The 19309-nt window shown below is 42.2% G+C and overlaps 1 protein-coding gene across 2 annotated transcripts; it reads left to right on the top strand.

The window, feature by feature from the left end:
• The first annotated feature begins 1851 nt into the window (after positions 1-1851).
• Positions 1852-17793, top strand: LOC115773312 (UPF0577 protein KIAA1324-like). 2 transcript variants are annotated; one of them, XM_030719953.1, is made up of 22 exons: positions 1852-2100; positions 8269-8389; positions 8469-8658; positions 8751-8898; positions 9461-9550; positions 9631-9736; positions 9817-9966; positions 10159-10247; positions 10830-11010; positions 11485-11613; positions 12142-12232; positions 12438-12540; positions 12712-12849; positions 13040-13312; positions 13392-13565; positions 13675-13864; positions 14571-14667; positions 14748-14849; positions 15029-15155; positions 16050-16228; positions 16678-16840; positions 17359-17793. In XM_030719953.1, the coding sequence occupies exons 1-22, from the start codon at positions 1978-1980 to the stop codon at positions 17425-17427; spliced, it is 3033 nt and encodes a 1010-aa protein (XP_030575813.1). In that variant the 5' UTR covers positions 1852-1977; the 3' UTR covers positions 17428-17793. The 2 variants fall into 2 exon arrangements, with proteins under 2 accessions (XP_030575813.1, XP_030575812.1); XM_030719952.1 differs by having other exon boundaries at positions 17356-17793.
• The last annotated feature ends 1516 nt before the right edge of the window (positions 17794-19309 follow it).

Here is a 19309-nt window from a genome sequence, read left to right as displayed (position 1 = left end):
ACTGCCCCCAGCAGGTCATCCGTAGAATGTCATTAAGGGGATTGTAGTAATAATAAGAATTTGCTGAATGTTTGATCCCCTTTTTGATTAGTCTATTTTTATTTTTATTTGGTTGTTTATTTCACTTTGATTAGTTCATTAAGAGCTCTAATTTTGGGTTTTGTAAGAATATAGCAAGGCTCAGGTTGTACCTCTCAGTTCTTCATATTTTGCTTCCAAGGAGCCAGACTTTCTTCTCTGGACAGTGGCTGCTTTTTCACTCATTTTCAGTCCAGTTTTTGTACCTGACCATTTTCAGAGGACTGTTTTTAAAGCCACGTAACTCTGATCTATGAATCATCCAAGCATAAAAACAGTGTTTTGTCTGTCCATAACAAGGACGCATAGCAAAGGACCAATTTTAAATGATATTATTAGACACTTTGTTACTAGCAGTTTGCAGTATAATTCGTTCCCATTTATTTCGTTGAGTCTGTAAGAAATGTCAAAGATAACAGTTTGACAGGCATAAGATTGTATTTTTGCACCAACAAGGTGATTCCCAAAGAGCTACTAGCTGAAAACTTGGTATATCTCAGCATGGCGTGCATTGTGTTTTTACCTTTTACCGGAGTATTTTTTTAACACAAGACTCTGTACTTCTACTTAAGTAAAGAATGTCTTTACTATAAGACTTTTGCACAGTACTGTATGAATACAATAAACCAGTACACCACACAGGTTTTGTCTGGAAATTTAACTTATTTTGCCTGCACACATTACTTGCCAAAAGTGCATCAGCGACCCTTTGATGAGTTTGATTTTTATTTTTGTAAATAGTCAGTGTTCCATAATTTTAAGTCAGGTTAGTTTAATTTGTAAAGCACATTATCAACATTTAAAGATTCAAACATGATCCTCTTTCCTTGCGGTTCTGGGGTCGCCTTCATTGAGGAGTTGCTCTCATTTAATTTTTGCCTGCCTAGGAGTCTGCATCTGGGGTCCTTGCTACACAAAACACGACACAAATGGATTAAATTACATACATTTGTGAATATAATGTGACTGACAACATGTGGCTTGATGCCCGATAGCAGCCATTTTATAAAAAAGTATTTTCCATGGTAATTGTCACCAGTGTTGCCTTGCTTATGGGTCACAGCAGAGCCGTTAGTTACTCACTGCCTCTTGGTAACACCAGTGACTCACATACAGAAATAAACTTTATCAAAAGCCATTCATGGAGTTCTTTTGCCTAAAAATTAATATTGTATGCAAATACAAAGTTTTCTTTAAAATAATGAATCCTCTTTTTTTGTCAGATATGTCTAAGTTATGCCATGTGTTCCTGGATGATTCATTGTGTCATTGGTGTAGGACCTTCTCTTAATTTTAAGTGGTAAATTAATGTGGATTTGTTTCACAGTGCTTTATTTTTAAGGACAATTTATAAATTCAATGATACAGATAGTAGCTTACAAATAAAATAGACGTCTAGAAAATATTTCTTTTAATTATTAGATTTGAAATTATTTTTTCCCTTTCAGAGGCCGAGTTGAGTTATTCAGATTGATGGTTAACTCACCTCAATAACTAATAATTGCATAATTCTTTCAAGCAAAGACATTTATCAGTGTGTGACAAAGGCCACCAGCGGAACCTTAGGGACCACTTGTGCAACCCACAAGTTTTTAATAAAAGAATGACCACACGGTGTAAAAGAGGGGAAAAAAACAGAATAAATGTGTTATGATTAAAACCGAGAAAAGAATTCATTCATAGGGTAATTGGGTAGTTTTAATTTGAAAACCTGTTCCGGAAGCGCTTTTCGTTAGCCTGTGTGTTGACGTTGGTGTGGGTGGAGGAGGGGAGGGTGGGTGAGCCAGGCAGACAGGCGCATCAATGACAGGGACACCTCTCAAACCCGCACCGTGCGGCCCGTTTCGTGTTTGCGGCTCCAGGCAGCGGACGGCCGGCTGTCTGTGATCTGACCTGAGGATGAGGCAGCAGGCGTGGGCCTCCTGGTCCCCCCGCTGCAGCTTTTTACTCACCATCATCATCATCATCGCCGCTCATACATCATCTGTTAAAGGCGACGGAGACCTGCGGCCGTGTAATAAGGTGAGCGCCTTCGCTGTCATTATTACTGTATCCTAAAATCCCGCTGCTGAGTGTGCGAGATATGTTGATTTTGCTTGGCTCTTTTTTTAATCCTAGAATAAATTATCAGGGCAACAAGTCAAAATCCCCGTGCATGCAGGAGTAGAGGTCCAGATTGGGTTTTAAAGAAAAAAGCAGAACAAAAATCCCAAATAAAATCAATATAAGCGTTGCGAATCATTTTACAGCTTCACACTGGCTCAGCGCGTGTCTGGATCTATGCGAGCCTCATCCTCACGTCGCTGATCGGCTTAAATTGCCGTTCATGTTGACTACAAACATCCTGCTGGCCTCCATCTCTCATTCCCTTCTGAGCAGCCTCATGCCGGCCAGCCTGACCGGGATTACCCGCTGAGAGGACAGAGAAACGAGCGCTTCTGGCACGATTTGCTGTCTCAAGCCTGTAAGGATGACTTGTGTATTCCTACAAGTCATCCTCACATGCTTTTTTGCTCTCTTGGTCAGATTTTATTTAGATTTTTTTTAATTTAGATTAATAATACATATATATAATTTTTAACTATTGCTTTATTCTAATAGTCACTAGAGGGCAACTCCTGTGGTTGTAAATGGAAGTCCAGTTGTAAAGAAATCTGTGGGCTTCTGTGATCCATGTTCTCAGTAAACAGTTTTCTGATGAATTTATGGACTCATTTGCAAGTTTTAAGTCATACTGAACAGATCGTGATGTATATTGTGGAAGTACATGAAAAAATAGAAAAGGGCAGGTTTTGTGTTTTTTCAGGTTCTGGGTTTTCTTAACTGATCCTGACTTAACTGATTATGAGTTACAGCTAAGGCTGCGGCAGTCACAGCTGTGGATCGCTCCATATAATAATTAAAACAGAAAATAAATGCATGCTTGTCTGATAAGAATATAATCTCCCTTTTTGATTTTGCAACATCATGGTTGTCAGCTGCTCAACCAGCTGAACCCAGGAAATGCATGGCATCACACTAGACATGTTTACATGGACACAAGTAAGCCTGACTGGAATAAAAATGCTTCATGGAAACATGCCAATCGGAAGATTCTGGGCTGATCACACTCCTTCAGGTCCAAATTTCCTTCTACTTGAGACAGGTGGGGTATACGATCGTGAATCGGATCGATGTGCATGCAAACACTTATTCCAATGTTCAGAGTGAAATTAATTATTTTGCATTATGTTCTATAAAGAAGAAAAGTTTTCATATCAGCGTATGTTGGACAACATATACAGCAACACTGACAGGAAGTGAACCAACATATTGGTCAGCCTCTCGTTTAGAACGGGCAAAACACAGAAGACCAATTTCACAGTCGTTCTTTTGATATGAAAGTGTAGGTGAACACAGTTGTGACTTAATACTAATGCAGGTTATCTTTAATTCAGGAGACAGTCCAGCCTCAGTACACACATGCACCAATACCTCCTCATGCTAGATGTGTTGTGTAATTGTGGTATGAAATGTTGAGGTCACAAATTAAGTTTAATAGCCACTTAGTATAGTTTCCTATTTAAAAACACAATATAAGAGTGATAGTGAACATCTCATCTAACCTTTGGCTAAAAAAGGGAAACAAAGTAGCAAATCGAACAATGTTCCACATCCAAAGATAACTCACCCTTAAGAGGCTAACTTCAGGATTATTTCTCATCAGGGTTTGAGTCGTGTGTCATAAAACAGGCTCCATCCTCCCAGTTAAATTAACTGTCGTTCACATCTGCCAGTCTATAAAATCAATAAAACTTCCTGCATCAAGGAGCTGCTAATCTACTGGGAGGAGTTATCATTATTAGATTAGATGAGATTCAGATTTATTGTTTTATGGAAATACAGCATTCAAGGAGATGTAAAATCTCTAAACACATGTAAAAAATGAACATTAGTCTAAGAGATGCATTGAAAACTCTTGAGCCCCCACTCATTTCTTTATATTTTGCTTCCAAGGAGCCAGACTTGAGACTTGAGCAACAGTCCTCCAGCCTTTCTGAAGGTCTTTCAGAGTTTTTCTTTGGGCATTGGCTGCTTTTTCACAGCTTTTTCAGTCCTTGTATTTATTTATTGTTTTTTATTGACACTGACCTATGACTCATTTGAGCAAAAACCCAGGGGATGAACCAGTGTCATGTTGACACATAACAGACAACTCAGCAAAGAACCAATTTTAAATTGTGTCTTTGTTACCAGCAGCCTGTCACTAAAACACATGATTTGTTCCCATTTCATCAGTTGAATTTGTGAAAAATTTCAACGATAACACAGTTTGATAGGCATAAAATATGATTCTTGCACCAATAAGGTGCAAAAATACTCCTCCTGACGGGAGGATGCCACGGGGCAGACCCAGGATATGCTGGAGAAATTATATCGCTCAGCTGGCCTGGGAATACCTCAGTGTTCCTCCAGATAAGCTGGAGGAGGTGGCTGGGCAGAGGGAGGTCTGGGTTTCTCTGCTTAAGCTGTTGCCCTCACAATCTGGCCCCGGCTAAGTGTAAAAGGATGGATGGATGGAACAGATGAGCAGTATCTGAAAGTCATGTCCTTAAGAAATAGGAAAAAAAAAGCTGGGAGCTTTGATTCAAGGCTTAAAACTCTTTATGTAAGGATTTTCTGGAAACGGAGTGAGTGAATGGGAAAATTGAATTTTTAGCTCAAGTAATGAACTGTCGAAAGCGGTCACTAAACATCACATTAAGTGGGAAAAAAATGAAAATACTGGTGATTGAAACAGTAATCCAGTGGCTCTACATAAACAGGTGAGTCAGTTTGCTACCAAATGAATAGTAAGGCGAACGCAGTCAGCGTAGGTCCACTTTGAAATAAACACATTTGAACATGAGAACTGGTGTCACTCAGGAGTTACTGAGGGGTTCTCGACATCGTGTGAGGTTAGAAACCTGCATAAACAGTGAGCACTGATATAACAGCTGTGTGCTCTTGATGTCAGAGTGTTTGTCTAAGGATCACCTTAACACAGGTTCTACAGAGGAACATTTCCAGATGGGTTTTTTTTCTAATTTTCCACATGTTTTGGGACAGTTTGGGGGCATTCGGTAAAATAAATAAATAAGTCAGTTATTAGAGAGATTAGTGTCCATCTTTCTCATACAGGTCCTATCAAATCCTCAAACCTCAGCTGTAAGGAGGCGCTGAATTTTATCCCCTGTCCCCGCTTGCTTCCTCACATCAGTCTCCATGACAACCAGCATGAGTCACCCAGGAGACCAGCGAAAGGCATTAGCCCGTGGCCTTTTTTTTAATCGCCCCCCCACCCCACCCCACTGTAAGCACATTAGTGCCGTCACCAGCCCTCTTTGTATGCCTTTACACAGAAAGGTGAATGTCAGTGCAGGTGAAGCTGCTGCTCACACGGCAATTCCACAATTTGAATGTTTGCTAGTGTGTCTGTCAGAGGAGGTGCAGCATGAATGGCTGCGTTTGGCGCTGCGGCGAGGTGATTAGTCATTTAAAAGAGCTCAGGCTTATCTGCACTGCACACATACAGATGCACACAAATTTTACTTCTGAAAACCATCTCTCTGGCACGGCTTAATTCCCTCAGATTTATTGCTGTGATTGTTTCAGTTTAATTAGCTGCTGCTTGGATGTTTGTTGGCGCGCTGCTGAATTGTGTGTCCAGTTGAACGGCAGGATCGGGGGAGGAGATGGAGATCTGCCAGAGCGAGGCTTTGGACTCAAAGGAAGCTGTTTTAAAAGTCCAAAGCATGCCTTTCTTTGGGGTTTTTGTTTGGGGTCAAACTGTTTGATTTGTAGATTGGTCACCATAAAACCTCAGAAATAGTCAAAAACATCCAGTAGGATTTCCTAAAGTTGACTTTTCAAAACCATAAGACAGTATCAGTTAGCAGGTCCAATATCAGCTGTTACAGATGTACAGAGATGTATTAATGCATCCCTAATGGACCTATTTCATAGCAGCTGGCTGAGCTCTAGTTCAGAATGGGTTCTGCAATAAAAACACAACTCTTTGCAAGGCCAGTAGACCTGTTTCAATGCGTGAAAAGCAGGTAAAAACAGGTGTCACTAATTACATTAATGAAACTTAATTTAGTAACACCCGTGTTTACCTTGTATTTCATATCAAAGTGGCTGCGGTTAAGTAGGAATAGGCAGCATAAAAGATAGAGGCAGCCACTGTGACGTCACCCATTGGTTACAAGCACAAGTTCTTAGCCAATGAGCACACTAAAGATAATCCTCATTTTTATATGCTCATTGGTCCATTAGGGATTTACAAGAGGATGCACTCTCGATGGTCCCCATTTATAGACAGTAACTAGACATGAGATGCATAGTTAAGCCTAGTAGAAACTTATGTCATGCTCCTACTGACTTTCATTCCTCTTCTCTCCGTGGGGTACCTCCACCTCTCCACCAGTCTTTCTCCTTCTCCCTACTCTCACTGCAGATCGGCACAAATGCGTTGTGGTCTGTAACTTATCCACATTTTTGACTAAAAAGTCAAAAATGTGGATAAGTAAATAAAATTGTCAGCTGAATGTATAACGATTAATATATCATGTCAATTTATGTAAATATAGTATTTTTCACTATCTTTAAAGCTTTAAATACACTTCCACAATGTTTTATGCTGGTTTGAGTCATATTTAGTTAACATGATGTTGTATTAAAGACATTAAACACACAATAAATAAAGTAGTATTAATATTGTTATTATTATTACTTGAACAGGGCCCTTTTCTAAAATGTTATTATTTTTAAAAGTTATTAAAGCAAATAGAAAAACAGGATGTTACACAAATATGATCTGTAGAATAGAATAGAATAGAATAGAATAGAATAGAATAGAATAGAATAGAATACTGAAACAATGAGCATGCTCTTTTTTAGTCTTCTTTAAATGAAAAATATTAAGGTATATTACCTGTTTATTAAGAAGCATCCTGCTACTGTGACACACATTCTTGTCCCTTTGGAGATTAAAAGTGTAAGTTTCTAAATGGATGTACATTCAGTTAAAACAATGAGCATAAGGTCACAACCAGCAGCCCTTTGATAAGACACGACAGATGACCTGCTAACATGCTCTTAATGGACCATTAGAGGGCCAGCAGTTGGTTGCTGTGGAGATTGAGGTCAGCCATCTCTTTACCCCGTAACCATCTCCATGCCGTCCTTTGTATGTCCAGCGTTTGTGGAATTAATGTGGAATCAGGCGGCGGAGCAGTATATTTATTCTCAGGTTACATATGATCAGAAGGTTATTGGCCCTGTGGGCTACGGCGGCCCTGAGGGGCAGATTTCAACAAGACAGTTGCTGTGTTTTGGGTTCTGTTGCCTTTTTCTGGAATATCATGTTTTCAGTTATTTTGTTTTATGAAAAGAAAACAAAAATCAGCCTTTTTGGTCAGAAAAGCTTCTTTGCTTGTTATGGAAAGTATAATAACCAGTTTATAACGCAGTATGTTCCTAATAGCAGCTAACATTTAGTTTTGAAATCTAGGAGGGGGCACTTGGTGTGCGGGGTGTTTATGCAATGCAACTCTCTGTCACACACACGACTCCTCTTGCCACCATTTATTTCAGTGTTTTAAAGTCTCCCTCTTTACTTTATCTCCAAATGTGAAACAGCAGCTAAGATAGCAGCTGAGTCCTTCAGCATCTAACTGGTGCACACACCCAACACACTCGTTGACAGAGGGGTTGAAGTTGAATTTGGTGTGTGTAGGCTGTGTTTCAGACAGTCTGGCAATTTGGGTGACTAACCTTACAGATCTATGTGCTCCTGTTATTCATAATAATTCCTGAAGTTTTACAGGAGAAACGGCAAAATGGGAGACTGAGCTGTACTTAAAATATGGGAGCAAAGCAGGAAAAACAGGAGTGTTAGCAGGTACAATCCCCCTCAACCTGATGATGATGCTAAAATAAAACTCAGAGGATCACCAGCAGTGTTGGGATTCATTCTGAGGATTCCTCTTTGCAAACTCTAATGGGAATTCCTGCCATAACTACTCAGATATTTCACTCAGAACCACAAATGTGAACCACAAGTTGATGAGTCGTGAAAGTCAAACAGCCTCAACCTCTGTGAACCACGAATGGATGTGTTATTAATCTTCTTGTCTGTGTGTGTGTGTGTGTGTGTTCACTGTGCAGTCAGATTACTACTACCAGTACACAGAGTGTGACAGCACAGGTTCACGATGGAGGGTCGCCATCCCTCTTGCTCCAGGCTCCTGTTCAGACCTTCCCCCTCCAACCAGAGGCACAGACTGCTGTGAGTACAGCCACCGTGTGTTTATGTTGTCGTGTGTGGTGCGTGTCCATGTGCCAAAGTAACCTATGTTTTCCTTCAGCCTTCTCGTGTCCGGCTGGGAAGTTTTTGGAGATGTCCACACAGCAGTGCACGCCGTGTGCAGCTGGTTCCTATTCTCTGGGCAGTGGCCTCCGTTTTGACCAATGGGACGCCATCCCTGCAGGGTTCACCAGCTTGGCCAGCTTCCTCGACACCGGGCCAAATGGAGAGGACATTCAGGCCTGTAAAAGGTGGCATTACCATTACCACTTACATGGGTATAGATGTACTATTGATTATATAAACAAATGGAGTCTATCACTGTGTTTTCCTCTTGCTGCAGCTCATCGTGGACACCGCAGGGTGTGTATCTGGAGTCAAACCGTGATGAGTGCACAGTGTCCCTGGTTTACGCCGTACATCTGGAAAAACAGGGATCTGTTTCTTTCACTTACCAGTACCCCGACAACAACATCTTCTTTGAGTTCTATGTAAGCATCGGTAACTAAAGCAGTAGCTAAAGTTGGGTAGTTTGCAATTTATCAGTAATAGCAGGCAAGCCAGCATTAGATAAGCCATAAGAAAGTCATCTCAGGGGTTTGCTACAAAGCAGGCTCAACATAACCAGGCTTTCTTTGTGTTAGCTGGTTTGACAAAACCTAAAACCCCAGTGGAAGAGAGCAGGTATCACACATGACTCTCAGCTTCAGGCTCAAAATGAAAGCAGTAATTAACAGAAAGGCTCTAAATAATACCCAAAACTCTAAGAAACGAAACCACTTAAACAGAGAACCCTGGGATCATGACACATTATGTTTATGCTATGAAAGAATTTACATGCAGAACCTTTAAAAAATACATGAAATAAATAAACATTTTGAGTTACTCTTATGCTGGCAGATTAATTATGAAGATAGTCAACTGGTGGCTAAGCTTAGCTTTGCACAGAGAAACATAATAGCAAATAAATGTTGAAGAAGACTAGTTTTTGCTTGTAAGAGGGAAAAAAAAAGTTTTTTGTGGATAATAACTTCTCCATCAACTTATTCTCAGGTCCAGAATGAGCAGTGCCAGGAAATGGCTCAGACTGATGATCAGAAATGGATAAAAGTCACCAACAATGGAGAATGGTACACACACACGGTGAGTAAATCTACCGCTGTGTGCGCAAGCTGCTACGGTTATACATGCTGTGTGGATCATGGTGTGCACCTTTGTTTCAGGTGAGCCTCAAGTCTGGTACAAACATCCTGTACTGGAGAACCACCGGGATACTGGTGGGAGGGAAAATGGTCAAGCCTGTGCTGCTCAAGAACATCCAAATAGAAGGTAACAGTGAAGCTCAAGCTCACAATCAGATGCTTTTAGGATGTGTGTGCATGCTACAGAGTGTCCGCACATTTGTCCAGGTGTCGCCTACACATCCGAGTGTTTTCCGTGCCGACCCGGCTGGTTCAGCCCGACCCCCGGCTCCTCATCCTGCCAGCCCTGCCCCAGCAACACTTACTCTGTGAAGGGGGCGTCCTCGTGTACACCGTGCCCTGAACACCACTACTCACGTGCGTACATCACTCCCAACAACACTTCAACAAACACTGGTCACATTATTGCAAAAAGCAATTTGATTTTTTTTTTTTTTTAAATTTAGAACAACATATTGACACCAAATTTTTCCTGATGGTATTTTTGTTTAGTTTTTTTTGATGCTGTGTCGAGGCTCATCCTGTCTCTGCATTTGCCTCCTCTCTCAGATGAGGGATGGGCTGAATGTAAGGTGAGGCCACCGTGCTCAGAGAAGGACTACTTCCAGATCCACACAGCCTGCGACAGCGAGGGGAAGGTCAGCAGAGTTTGCATGTTTCATATTTCACACGCACACAGCACAAATTGTCCTTTTTACATACACAAAGGACAGGCACACATTTATAAACACACCGTCTGCTGCACAGTGCAAATAATGATGAGCGTGAGAGTGTGTGCATGCGTGCCATTCAATTCAATTCAGTTTTTATTTACAGAACACCAATTCACAACCTCAACAGTCACACAACCCCCTGTGAGCAAGAACCTGGCAACAGTGGGAAGAAAAATCTCCCTTTTAACAGGAAGAAACCTCCGGCAGAACCGTACAGGCATATTTTTGTTAGCAGGCTTTAATGTAAATTGATCATTGAAGGTGTTTTTCAGCTCTCTCAGCATTGTATCAGCAACGGGAGACATCTCACAGTGTGAGAAAGGAAGCAACGAACATTTTGCATGTCATTCGATCCCGAGTCCACTTCCTCTGCAGAGCAGCAGCCTCGGCATGATTGTGCAGAGTAGAAATCAAGAACAGTAAAGAAATGACCTTTTTTTTGTTAAAGTGGTGTTTGTTTATGTTTGAGCAAAGTAAATTTCCTGCTTTATACGTGCTTTGTTACAGACACAGGTGCTGTATCGTTGGGTGGAGCCGAAGATCTGTGTGGAGAACGTCACGGGAGCCATGGAGCTGCCTGCAACGGGCCAGAGACAGCCCTGCCCTCCCTGTAACCCCGGCTACTACAACAGCAACGACTCCACCTGTCTGCCCTGCCCACCTGGAACGCACTCTGACGGCACCTACGGTAAACCTGCTCACACCTGTCCTCGCCTGGCTCACACTGTCACCAAGCCGCTGTGTTGATATTATCATGCAATAGCATGATTTAATATTAGTAGGAAACTGGATAAACATATACATATAAATAGCTGCAAACATATTGTAAAAGAAGCTGGAACCAGTGCTTTTTTGGCCTTTTGTGCACAGAGAGTATTTGCAAGTGAACTCTGCCAATAAATACCAAGATTCATTTAATTTGTTCATTATTTTTCAATCAAAGGCCGGGCTTCCTCTTACACTCCCTTCAGTGTCAACAGTTTAAAAAGCCTCTCCATCCGGTCGCATAATGATCATCTCTGTTCGTCATTATGCCAGGAATTTGTTTAAGATTAACCCAGCTGAAGAGACTGTACAAACATGATGTTGTACCCCCCGGAGGTGAAAGTCATTGTCGTGTTTAATTAGCTCTTATGTGATCTTTGTTGTGTGCGTGCTCCAGCGTGTGCGCAGTGCCCTGCAGGTACCGAGCCGGTGTTGGGTTACGAGTATAAATGGTGGAACGTGCTGCCTTCCAACATGAAGACTTCCTGTTTCAACGTGGGCAACTCCAAATGTGATGACATGAACGGTGAGCACAAGGATGCCTGACGTGTTGATGCATGAAGGAAAAGTTTGCAAAGTAAACTATACATATAACATCTATATTTTTTTTTTGTTTGTTTGTGTCGCAAATTTACAGAAGTGCTTTGAAAAGTTAAAAAAAAAAAAAAAAAACAGAACAAAGATACAAAACACAACATGTCAAAATAATGGCATTTTATGTTTAATGACATGGCAAATTTACATTAAAAAAGGGGGAAATAGTCAAGGAAACTGCACCACTCCTTATTCAGTGGTTGCATTCCAGTGTAATCACTGAGAGTAAATGGGAAGCTGACAGTGCTCCAAATCCAGTTTAAAATGGTTTAGAATAAACACATTTGGATATCAGAGGTGGTGTTTGGAAACACTGAGGTCCACCTGAAATCATCTACATCCATTTTTTACTCATTACATCTGTGCTAATTGTGGATAATGTTATAAAATAACCTCTGATGTGCTGTAATTCAGAGTCAGTGGGGTGTAACGTGTGTGCATCACGCCTGTTGTTCCACAGGATGGGAGGTGGCAGGAGACCACATTCGCAGTGGAGCAGGCAGTTCAGATAATGACTATCTTATTCTCAGCCTGCATGTCCCCGGCTTCAAGTAAGTGTGTGTGTGTGTGTGTGTGTGTGTGTGTGTGTGTGTGTGTGTGTGTGTGTGTGTGTGTGTGTGTGTGTGAGTGTGTGTGTGTGTGTGTGTGTGTGTGTGTGTTTGTGCAAACCAGCTTGTCTTAATGATGAAAACCAGGACCTGTGTTGGATCATGTTCAGAGTTCATCTGCTGAGCTCGTGTTTGTGTTTCGTGGCAGGGTCCCAGCCTCACTTTCAGGGATGACCGGTAGCGAGTTTGGCCGGATAACCTTTGTGTTCGAGACCATCTGCTCGGCCGACTGCGAGCTCTACTTCATGATGGTGTGTGTCTGTTTGTGTTTACTTGGAGCAGAAGGTAGAAATTAGGCGACTGACTCCACTAAGTGAGTCAGGACAGTCACGCTGCATCACTCTGGTCTAGTTTATCACAATGTTCTGCATATGACTGCTCAGTAATCAAACCTTTTCTTTTTACTTTCACGCCCTCTGCAGGATGTGAACAGGAAGAGCACCACAGTGGTGGAGTCCTGGGAGGGCAGTAAGGGGAAACAGTCATACTCACACAGCATGACCAGAAATGCCTCGGTCACATATACGTGGGCCTTCCAGAGGACTAACCATGCTCTGGATGTGAGTGATAACATGCAAAATAGTTCATTTTCTTTCTTTGTTTTTACTGTAAGTATAATTTATGCTGTCAGCTGTGTGTTATAAAAACTCGGTTCTCTTGTCCTCTAGCACCACCATCAGTTTTTTTCTGAAAACTCTACAAATATCTGACAAAATAGCGAGAATTTCGGTGGCATATTTATGTCTACAGGTCCGTCGTTTTATTGCTGACACGGTAAAGATCTACTCCATCAGCGTGACCAACGTCATCGACGGGGTGGCGTCAGCGTGCCGTGCCTGCGCTCTGGTGCCTCAGAACTCCCAGCGTGCCGGCTCCTCCTGCGTTCCTTGCCCGGCTGGTTTTTACATCGACAGAGACACGAACCGATGCCAGGAGTGTCCCCCCAACACGCACCTGGCTGGGCGACACACCTACGGCCAGGACGCATGTGTCTCCTGTGGACCAGGAAGTATCAGCAACAAGGTAGCGAGACCTGCTATTATTTTAGTACTCTTATCCAGTTAGTATGCATTGTTGTATTTAGTTTTTCCTTTTCTTTCAGGAACATTCCCACTGCTACAGCGACTGCTCCTTCACCCACACAGAAAACAACCGCACCCTGACCTTTGACCTCAGCCTGCTGAGCGATGTGGCCTCGCTGACCATCGGGCCGAGTTTCACCTCTAAAGGCACAAAGTACCTTCATCTCTTCAACATTAGCCTGTGTGGCCACGGGGTACTTCACTCATACCTGCTTTCTGCTCACATCACCCAAGCAGAAATCTGACAAAAAAAGGAGATATTAAACATAAACGCTGACTGATTAATGCTGGTGCTGTCTGCAGGGTAAGAGAGCTGCTATCTGCACTGACAACGTCACCGACGTGTCCAGCAAAGACGACCAGAGCGACCCGGCTCAGTTTGTGAACTCGGTGGACAGCTACATCTGTCAGTCGACCATCATCCCAGCCGATGGGCGGGGCTTCAGGATGGCCATTTCCTCCCAGTCCATCAGCCTCGCAGACACTTTTATCGGTAAGAACTTCTAAACACTGGGGGGCGCTCCTGAGATAGTCCAGAAAGAATGAAAGAATGGGGCCCCTTGGAGCTGTAGCCTAAAAATGTAAATTTTATGGATTAAATTTCCTTTTTTTCTGGCAGTTTGTATTATATTTTTGGAAGGGGTTGAAATAATAGATTTTTTTTTTTAAAACAACTTTCTGTGAGTCTGAGGGTTATCACGGCACCACGGGCCACTTTACAGCGTTTTGATTTCAAGCATTAAAAGAGCAGCAACCTCACTTTCAACCACCAACCAGCTGCTTCTTATTAACACATGGGAGTTTCTGTAGTGATTTAACTACATTCCTAATGTGTAGTTATCATATGGAAACAGGTGCTACCAGTGGAGTGTGTCCTTTTGCAAATCCTTAAGCAACCAATCAGGATGCATTAGGGGAATGCTGGTGTTTCACTGTTAGAAAAACTAAAGGACATAAGTGTAGTTTTCTGTCAGTTTAAACACATGAATGAAACTGTATTTGTGAAAACAAAAAATAAAAAGTGAAGCAGATTTATTGAGGACTAACCTGCGAGCGCCCTCTGCTGTACCCCAGGCTGAACTGCGTATAAATTAAGTGGATTGGCTCACCCGGATTGGTGCTCGTTGAATATCATCGTGCAGCTCTGTGGCAATAAGCTAGAAAAAAGGACCTTAATGTCTCTCATCTATGTTTTTTAGGAGCCACAGTAGACACCATTCTCAATGGTGTAAACGCCAAACCAGATCTTTTCCCGGAAAAAGCAAAGGATGTTCCTGACATCAATTTCTTCTACAGGTACAAAAATGAAAGATGGAGGCAACACTTGCACGTTTTTGTTGAGTTCAAGGCCTAAATGCGTCTTTGCGTTTCTTCAGGTCAACACAGGTGACGGCATCATGTGATCAGGGTCGGAGTTCAGTCGTCACTGTTCGCTGTGACCCAGAGAAGACTGAGAGAGGAGAGCTCTACGTGCCCAGGTAGGTGCACGTCAGCCAGATTGAGTTTGGGTTACAAAAACAGTACCTAATAAATAATAAATGTGCAACTCTTTGCAGCTCTTCAGATTTGATATTGAAATCTATAACATTCCACCTGTGTGTGTGTGTGTGTGTGTGTGTGTGTGTGTGTGTGTGTGTGTGTGTGTGTGTTTGTGCAGCTCCTGTCCAGCAGGAACATGTGATGGATGCACATTTCACTTCCTGTGGGAGAGCGCCAATGCCTGTCCACGCTGCACTGATGATGACTACCACCGGATAGAGGGAGCATGCAAGGGAGGCCTCCAGGTAACTCGCACTCACGCCATACATCATTTATTGGGCACAGTCTGCTACAGGATTTCCAGAGGTTCTCTAAAGAGAAGAAAACATCTTATTACACACATTGTCAAATGTAACATCAACTCAGTAAAAATAAAAAACATCTGATATATCGAAAAATCACAGCTGGTCCTTGAATGGAAAGTGAGTGAGTGCCTCCCACCTGACAGCCTCAGGATTGGCTCATTTTTGTAAAATAACTTTCACATATTTAATGAAACCATGCAAAATTTTACCTTGACACTATAAAACATTTTCAACCTACAGGCCGTCGAAGTATATTTTTAATTCGCCTTTTTTTTTTTTCCCTGCATTTTGGAGCCCTCACAACTTCATAAGTACCACATAAAAAATTCCTGTTCAAAAAAAAAAAAAATCCACACACATTTAAGTTCTGTTAGAAACTGAAAACAAATCAATTTTGAGCGTCAGCATCATGAGATATACAGAAAAAATGTGCACCAGTTTGCAGTCTGTGGCGTAGAAGAACAGAAACAGGCACACTGAATGTTGGATCTGTTCTCTGATTATTCACTGGAGAAAACCTCCAAAAGTGCATTTTTGAGGGTCATATCACCATGTGGGACAGGTGGCTGGTCAAAACAAGTTATAGCATATGCAAGGTCTCCTTTTAGCCTTTATTGTCATACCAGACTTATCTTCTAGCCGAGAGTCCATCTGTGTCAAATAATTTTCTAATATAGTCACATGTCAGCACTGAGCTAAATATCTTTGACTTATAACTTGAGGAAAACATTAGAAACAAAGAGTGTAAAACAAAAACCAGCGTCGAATGAGAACAAGACGTAAGTCAGTCCATAAACAGATTAATTAGCAATTAAAACCCCCTCACCTTTACAGGAAACTCTGTATGTGTGGAACGAGCCCAAGTTGTGCACCAAAGGTGTGTCGCTGCCTCCTCGGAGCTCCTCCCCCTGTGAGGCCATCGCTTTGTGGCTTAAGGTCGGCGTTGGAGGCGGGGCCTTTGCGGCCGTGCTGCTCATCTCCCTCACCTGCTACTTCTGGAAGAAAAACAAGAGGTAATAAGAGGCACCCTAACATCAGGCCAATGTGCTCATTAGGTTCACAGCGAATTGTTATTTGTGGTCAGATCTCGGGCATCTGATTATCTGTGGCAGCATATTCTTCCAGGCCTGAGGGCAGCGGTTGCAGTTTTAATGTCCAGTGCGCTAAATCAGTGGCTCATAAACAAAGTGACAAATGAAATCTATTATTACACTATGGTAGTGTTGTGACTTCTCATATTTAACTGTCGTAACTGAGGTATGAGTCAATAACTGGGCATGAAGAGGTTCACCGAGTACACAAGGGGCGTGATTTTCTCCAGAAAGCTGAGTCAGATGCATCCATCGTGACAATGGAAAGAATTTCTGGCTAAAATAAAGAAGAAGAAAAAGCACACTCATGCTCTCTGATGTTAAATGATACGCTGCCTCGTGGTGATTAACGCCCTGTGGTCTGTGGCCAGGCTGGAGTACAAGTACTCTCGTCTGGTGATGTCTGCCAACAAGGAGTGTGAGCTGCCAGCTGCAGACAGCTGTGGCCTGGCTGAAGGAGAGGAGCCCGATGACGACGTGGTCTACGCCCAGAAACCGTCGCTGCTGGGGAAACTGCGCGCCATCGCCAACAAGGTGTGCATAAGGTTTATTTTACCTCACGTGTTCATTTTCAACCATCCAACGTGTGGATTTGCACTCCAGTTTAGTTTATGTCATGATTACCGCCGTTAATAAGAAAATCCAGTCACTGGTGTAATTAATGGAAAAACAAATTAAAATCACCTGCTGCTCTCCTTTCATACAGCCAGAGGAGTCGTCCCCTGTTGGCCATTAAAAAGAATGCAGGTGTAAGACAATTCCACATTGGCTTCACTTTTCAGACCTGGAGTTTATGTCCATCTTTGGACATTAATCTGCAAGGAAAGAAGACTCTGCTAACATTTCAGAGACATTTACTGCACTGGGACAATAATAAAATAAATATCTATATCACTTAGATTTGTCTGCCTTGATTTGCAATCACTGCACATTGAGCGTATGAATAATCTAATCGAAGCAGCGCAGGGGCAGAACCATGGGAACATAGACCACGACTGTCAGAAGTCTCTTTGATGTTACAAATAACATTTCCAAAATGTGCGTCTCAGCAGGAGGATGGAGAGAGCAGCGAGTCTGTGCAGCTGAACTCCTCGCAGTCTGATCGATGGGTCCTGGGATAAACTGATGCCAGCAGAGGAAGAGCGACGCCGGGCAACACAGGAACAGTCTGCCAGCGATGGTCTCGCTTTCCACCTCCCTATGTGTCTCTTATAACTTCCTTCATTGTGGGGGGAACCACTACAGATCCCAGCCTGGGGACAGTCTGGACAATGGCTTTAACTTTTCCACCCTGGAAGACACAGGAAGCTCCTGCTTTATCACCATGGATGCTCAACAGCACTTATTAAGAGAGGAAAACATGCTTTTAATGTTTTGGGTTTTTTTGTATATTTTGTATTTTTATTTGGTATTTTTTGTTCAGAGTCACGTATTTATATCAATGTTATGATGTCAAACCTTTATTAAAGTCCTGTTTGGCTTTGGGATTTCTGTGTGGATGTTTGGGGTTCATATACAAGCACTGATGTGGATGTTGTAGCCAGCTGAGCATTTTAGGCAGTATTTTGAAATCAGAAGTAACGAGGGAGGGGGCTCTGACTGTTAAACTGAGGATACTGCATGCTCATTGGCTAACGACTTGTCAATCACAAGTCATTCAATCACAACTGACTCTTACTAGCGACTGAGCCCATAGTCATCGGGAAAGTCATCAAGTGTTTACTGATGTCACAGACTGAGGGTAGTTTATCCCCCCAAGTGACTCTGCAGCCAGAGGAGTCGCCTCCTCCTGGCTGATAGAAAGAATGCACTTTGATGATACTGACAAGTAGCAGAATGCATTCTGGAGTGTACAGGGATATAATCTGCTCAGATTCAGCCAAATGCTGAAAAACTGGCTGAACAGTGCTTCCCAGAGCAAATGGATAATGACCCAAAAAGTACTGCAAAAGCATCCCAGGAGTTTCTCAAGTCAGCCACCTGGTCAATTCAGTTTTATTTATATAGCGCCAAATCACAACAGTCACCTCAAGTCGCTTTATATTGTAATGCAAAGACCCTACAATCAAAACAACCCCCTATGGAAAAGTACTAAGTGGCACTGGGAAGGAAAAACTCCTTCCCAGCTTTTCAGTTTCTGAAGACAAAACTGAAGGCAGAGAGACCCACAAACAAGCAGCACTTGAGAGTGGTTGTAATAAAGGTCTGATGGAGCATAATAAATAAAGTAGTAGTAGTAGTACCATCTTAAGGGAGGAAATCCAGCATTTGGTGATGTCCATGGGTTTTAGACTTCAGGGAGCAGAGGTGGCAAAAGTACTGACATTCTGTACTTAAGTAGAAGTACAAGTACTTATGTTGAAAAATACTTTAGTAAAAGTCGAAGTACTGGTTCAACTTCTCTACTTAAGTAAAAGTAAAAAAGTACAGGCTCTGAAATGTACTCAAAGTAAGAAAGTAAAAGTAGTTCTTTGGAGGATGTTTCTACCTGCTATTTTTGTGTAAAACAAACCGAACCTCATTATATATTATTGTAATATAAAATAATATTACATGAGAATACAAATGTTGTTCCAATCTAAATTTTAATCCTAATGAGTGCACTCAGCTTGAATCTGTTATGTAGGACACAAACTGTGAAAGGGAATTTAAACACAGCTCTATTCTCTGGGTCCTCCATAGTAGAGGGTGACTGTGCCTCCACCTAAACACAAACATGAGGATACTCAGGGGTTACAGTGGGATTCAGAAGGTGGAGGAACCCTAAGATCAGCTGTAGTGGCTCTGCATGGGGAGAAGAATCACAGCTTTCTATTGTAGCTCCAGTAAATGCTGCTGCTGTTGCTCTGAGGTTTACTGCTCTGTGTGGATGAACTGAACTCACAAAGATGTAACCCAGTATTTCACAGCTATCTGAGCTGATCTCCATCCCCTACACTGACAGCATACAGGCTGTAGAAATGTTGGATTCAGTGAATGAATCTCAGCATCAGCAGCTTTGAT

Source organism: Archocentrus centrarchus, chromosome 23 (genome assembly GCF_007364275.1).
Source record: "Archocentrus centrarchus isolate MPI-CPG fArcCen1 chromosome 23, fArcCen1, whole genome shotgun sequence".
Classification (NCBI taxonomy): domain Eukaryota; kingdom Metazoa; phylum Chordata; class Actinopteri; order Cichliformes; family Cichlidae; genus Archocentrus; species Archocentrus centrarchus.
This window is presented reverse-complemented; position numbering and strand designations above follow the sequence as displayed.

What these genes read in the sequence shown, in the direction of transcription:
- LOC115773312 (XM_030719952.1), top strand. Translation starts at nt 1,978, where the DNA reads ATGAGGCAGCAGGCGTGGGCCTCCTGGTCCCCCCGCTGCAGCTTTTTA. An exon ending in ACCTGCGGCCGTGTAATAAG is followed by an intron (nt 2,101 to 8,268) that starts GTGAGCGCCTTC and finishes TTCACTGTGCAG; the next exon opens with TCAGATTACTACTACCAGTA. An exon ending in CCTGCGACAGCGAGGGGAAG is followed by an intron (nt 10,248 to 10,829) that starts GTCAGCAGAGTT and finishes GCTTTGTTACAG; the next exon opens with ACACAGGTGCTGTATCGTTG.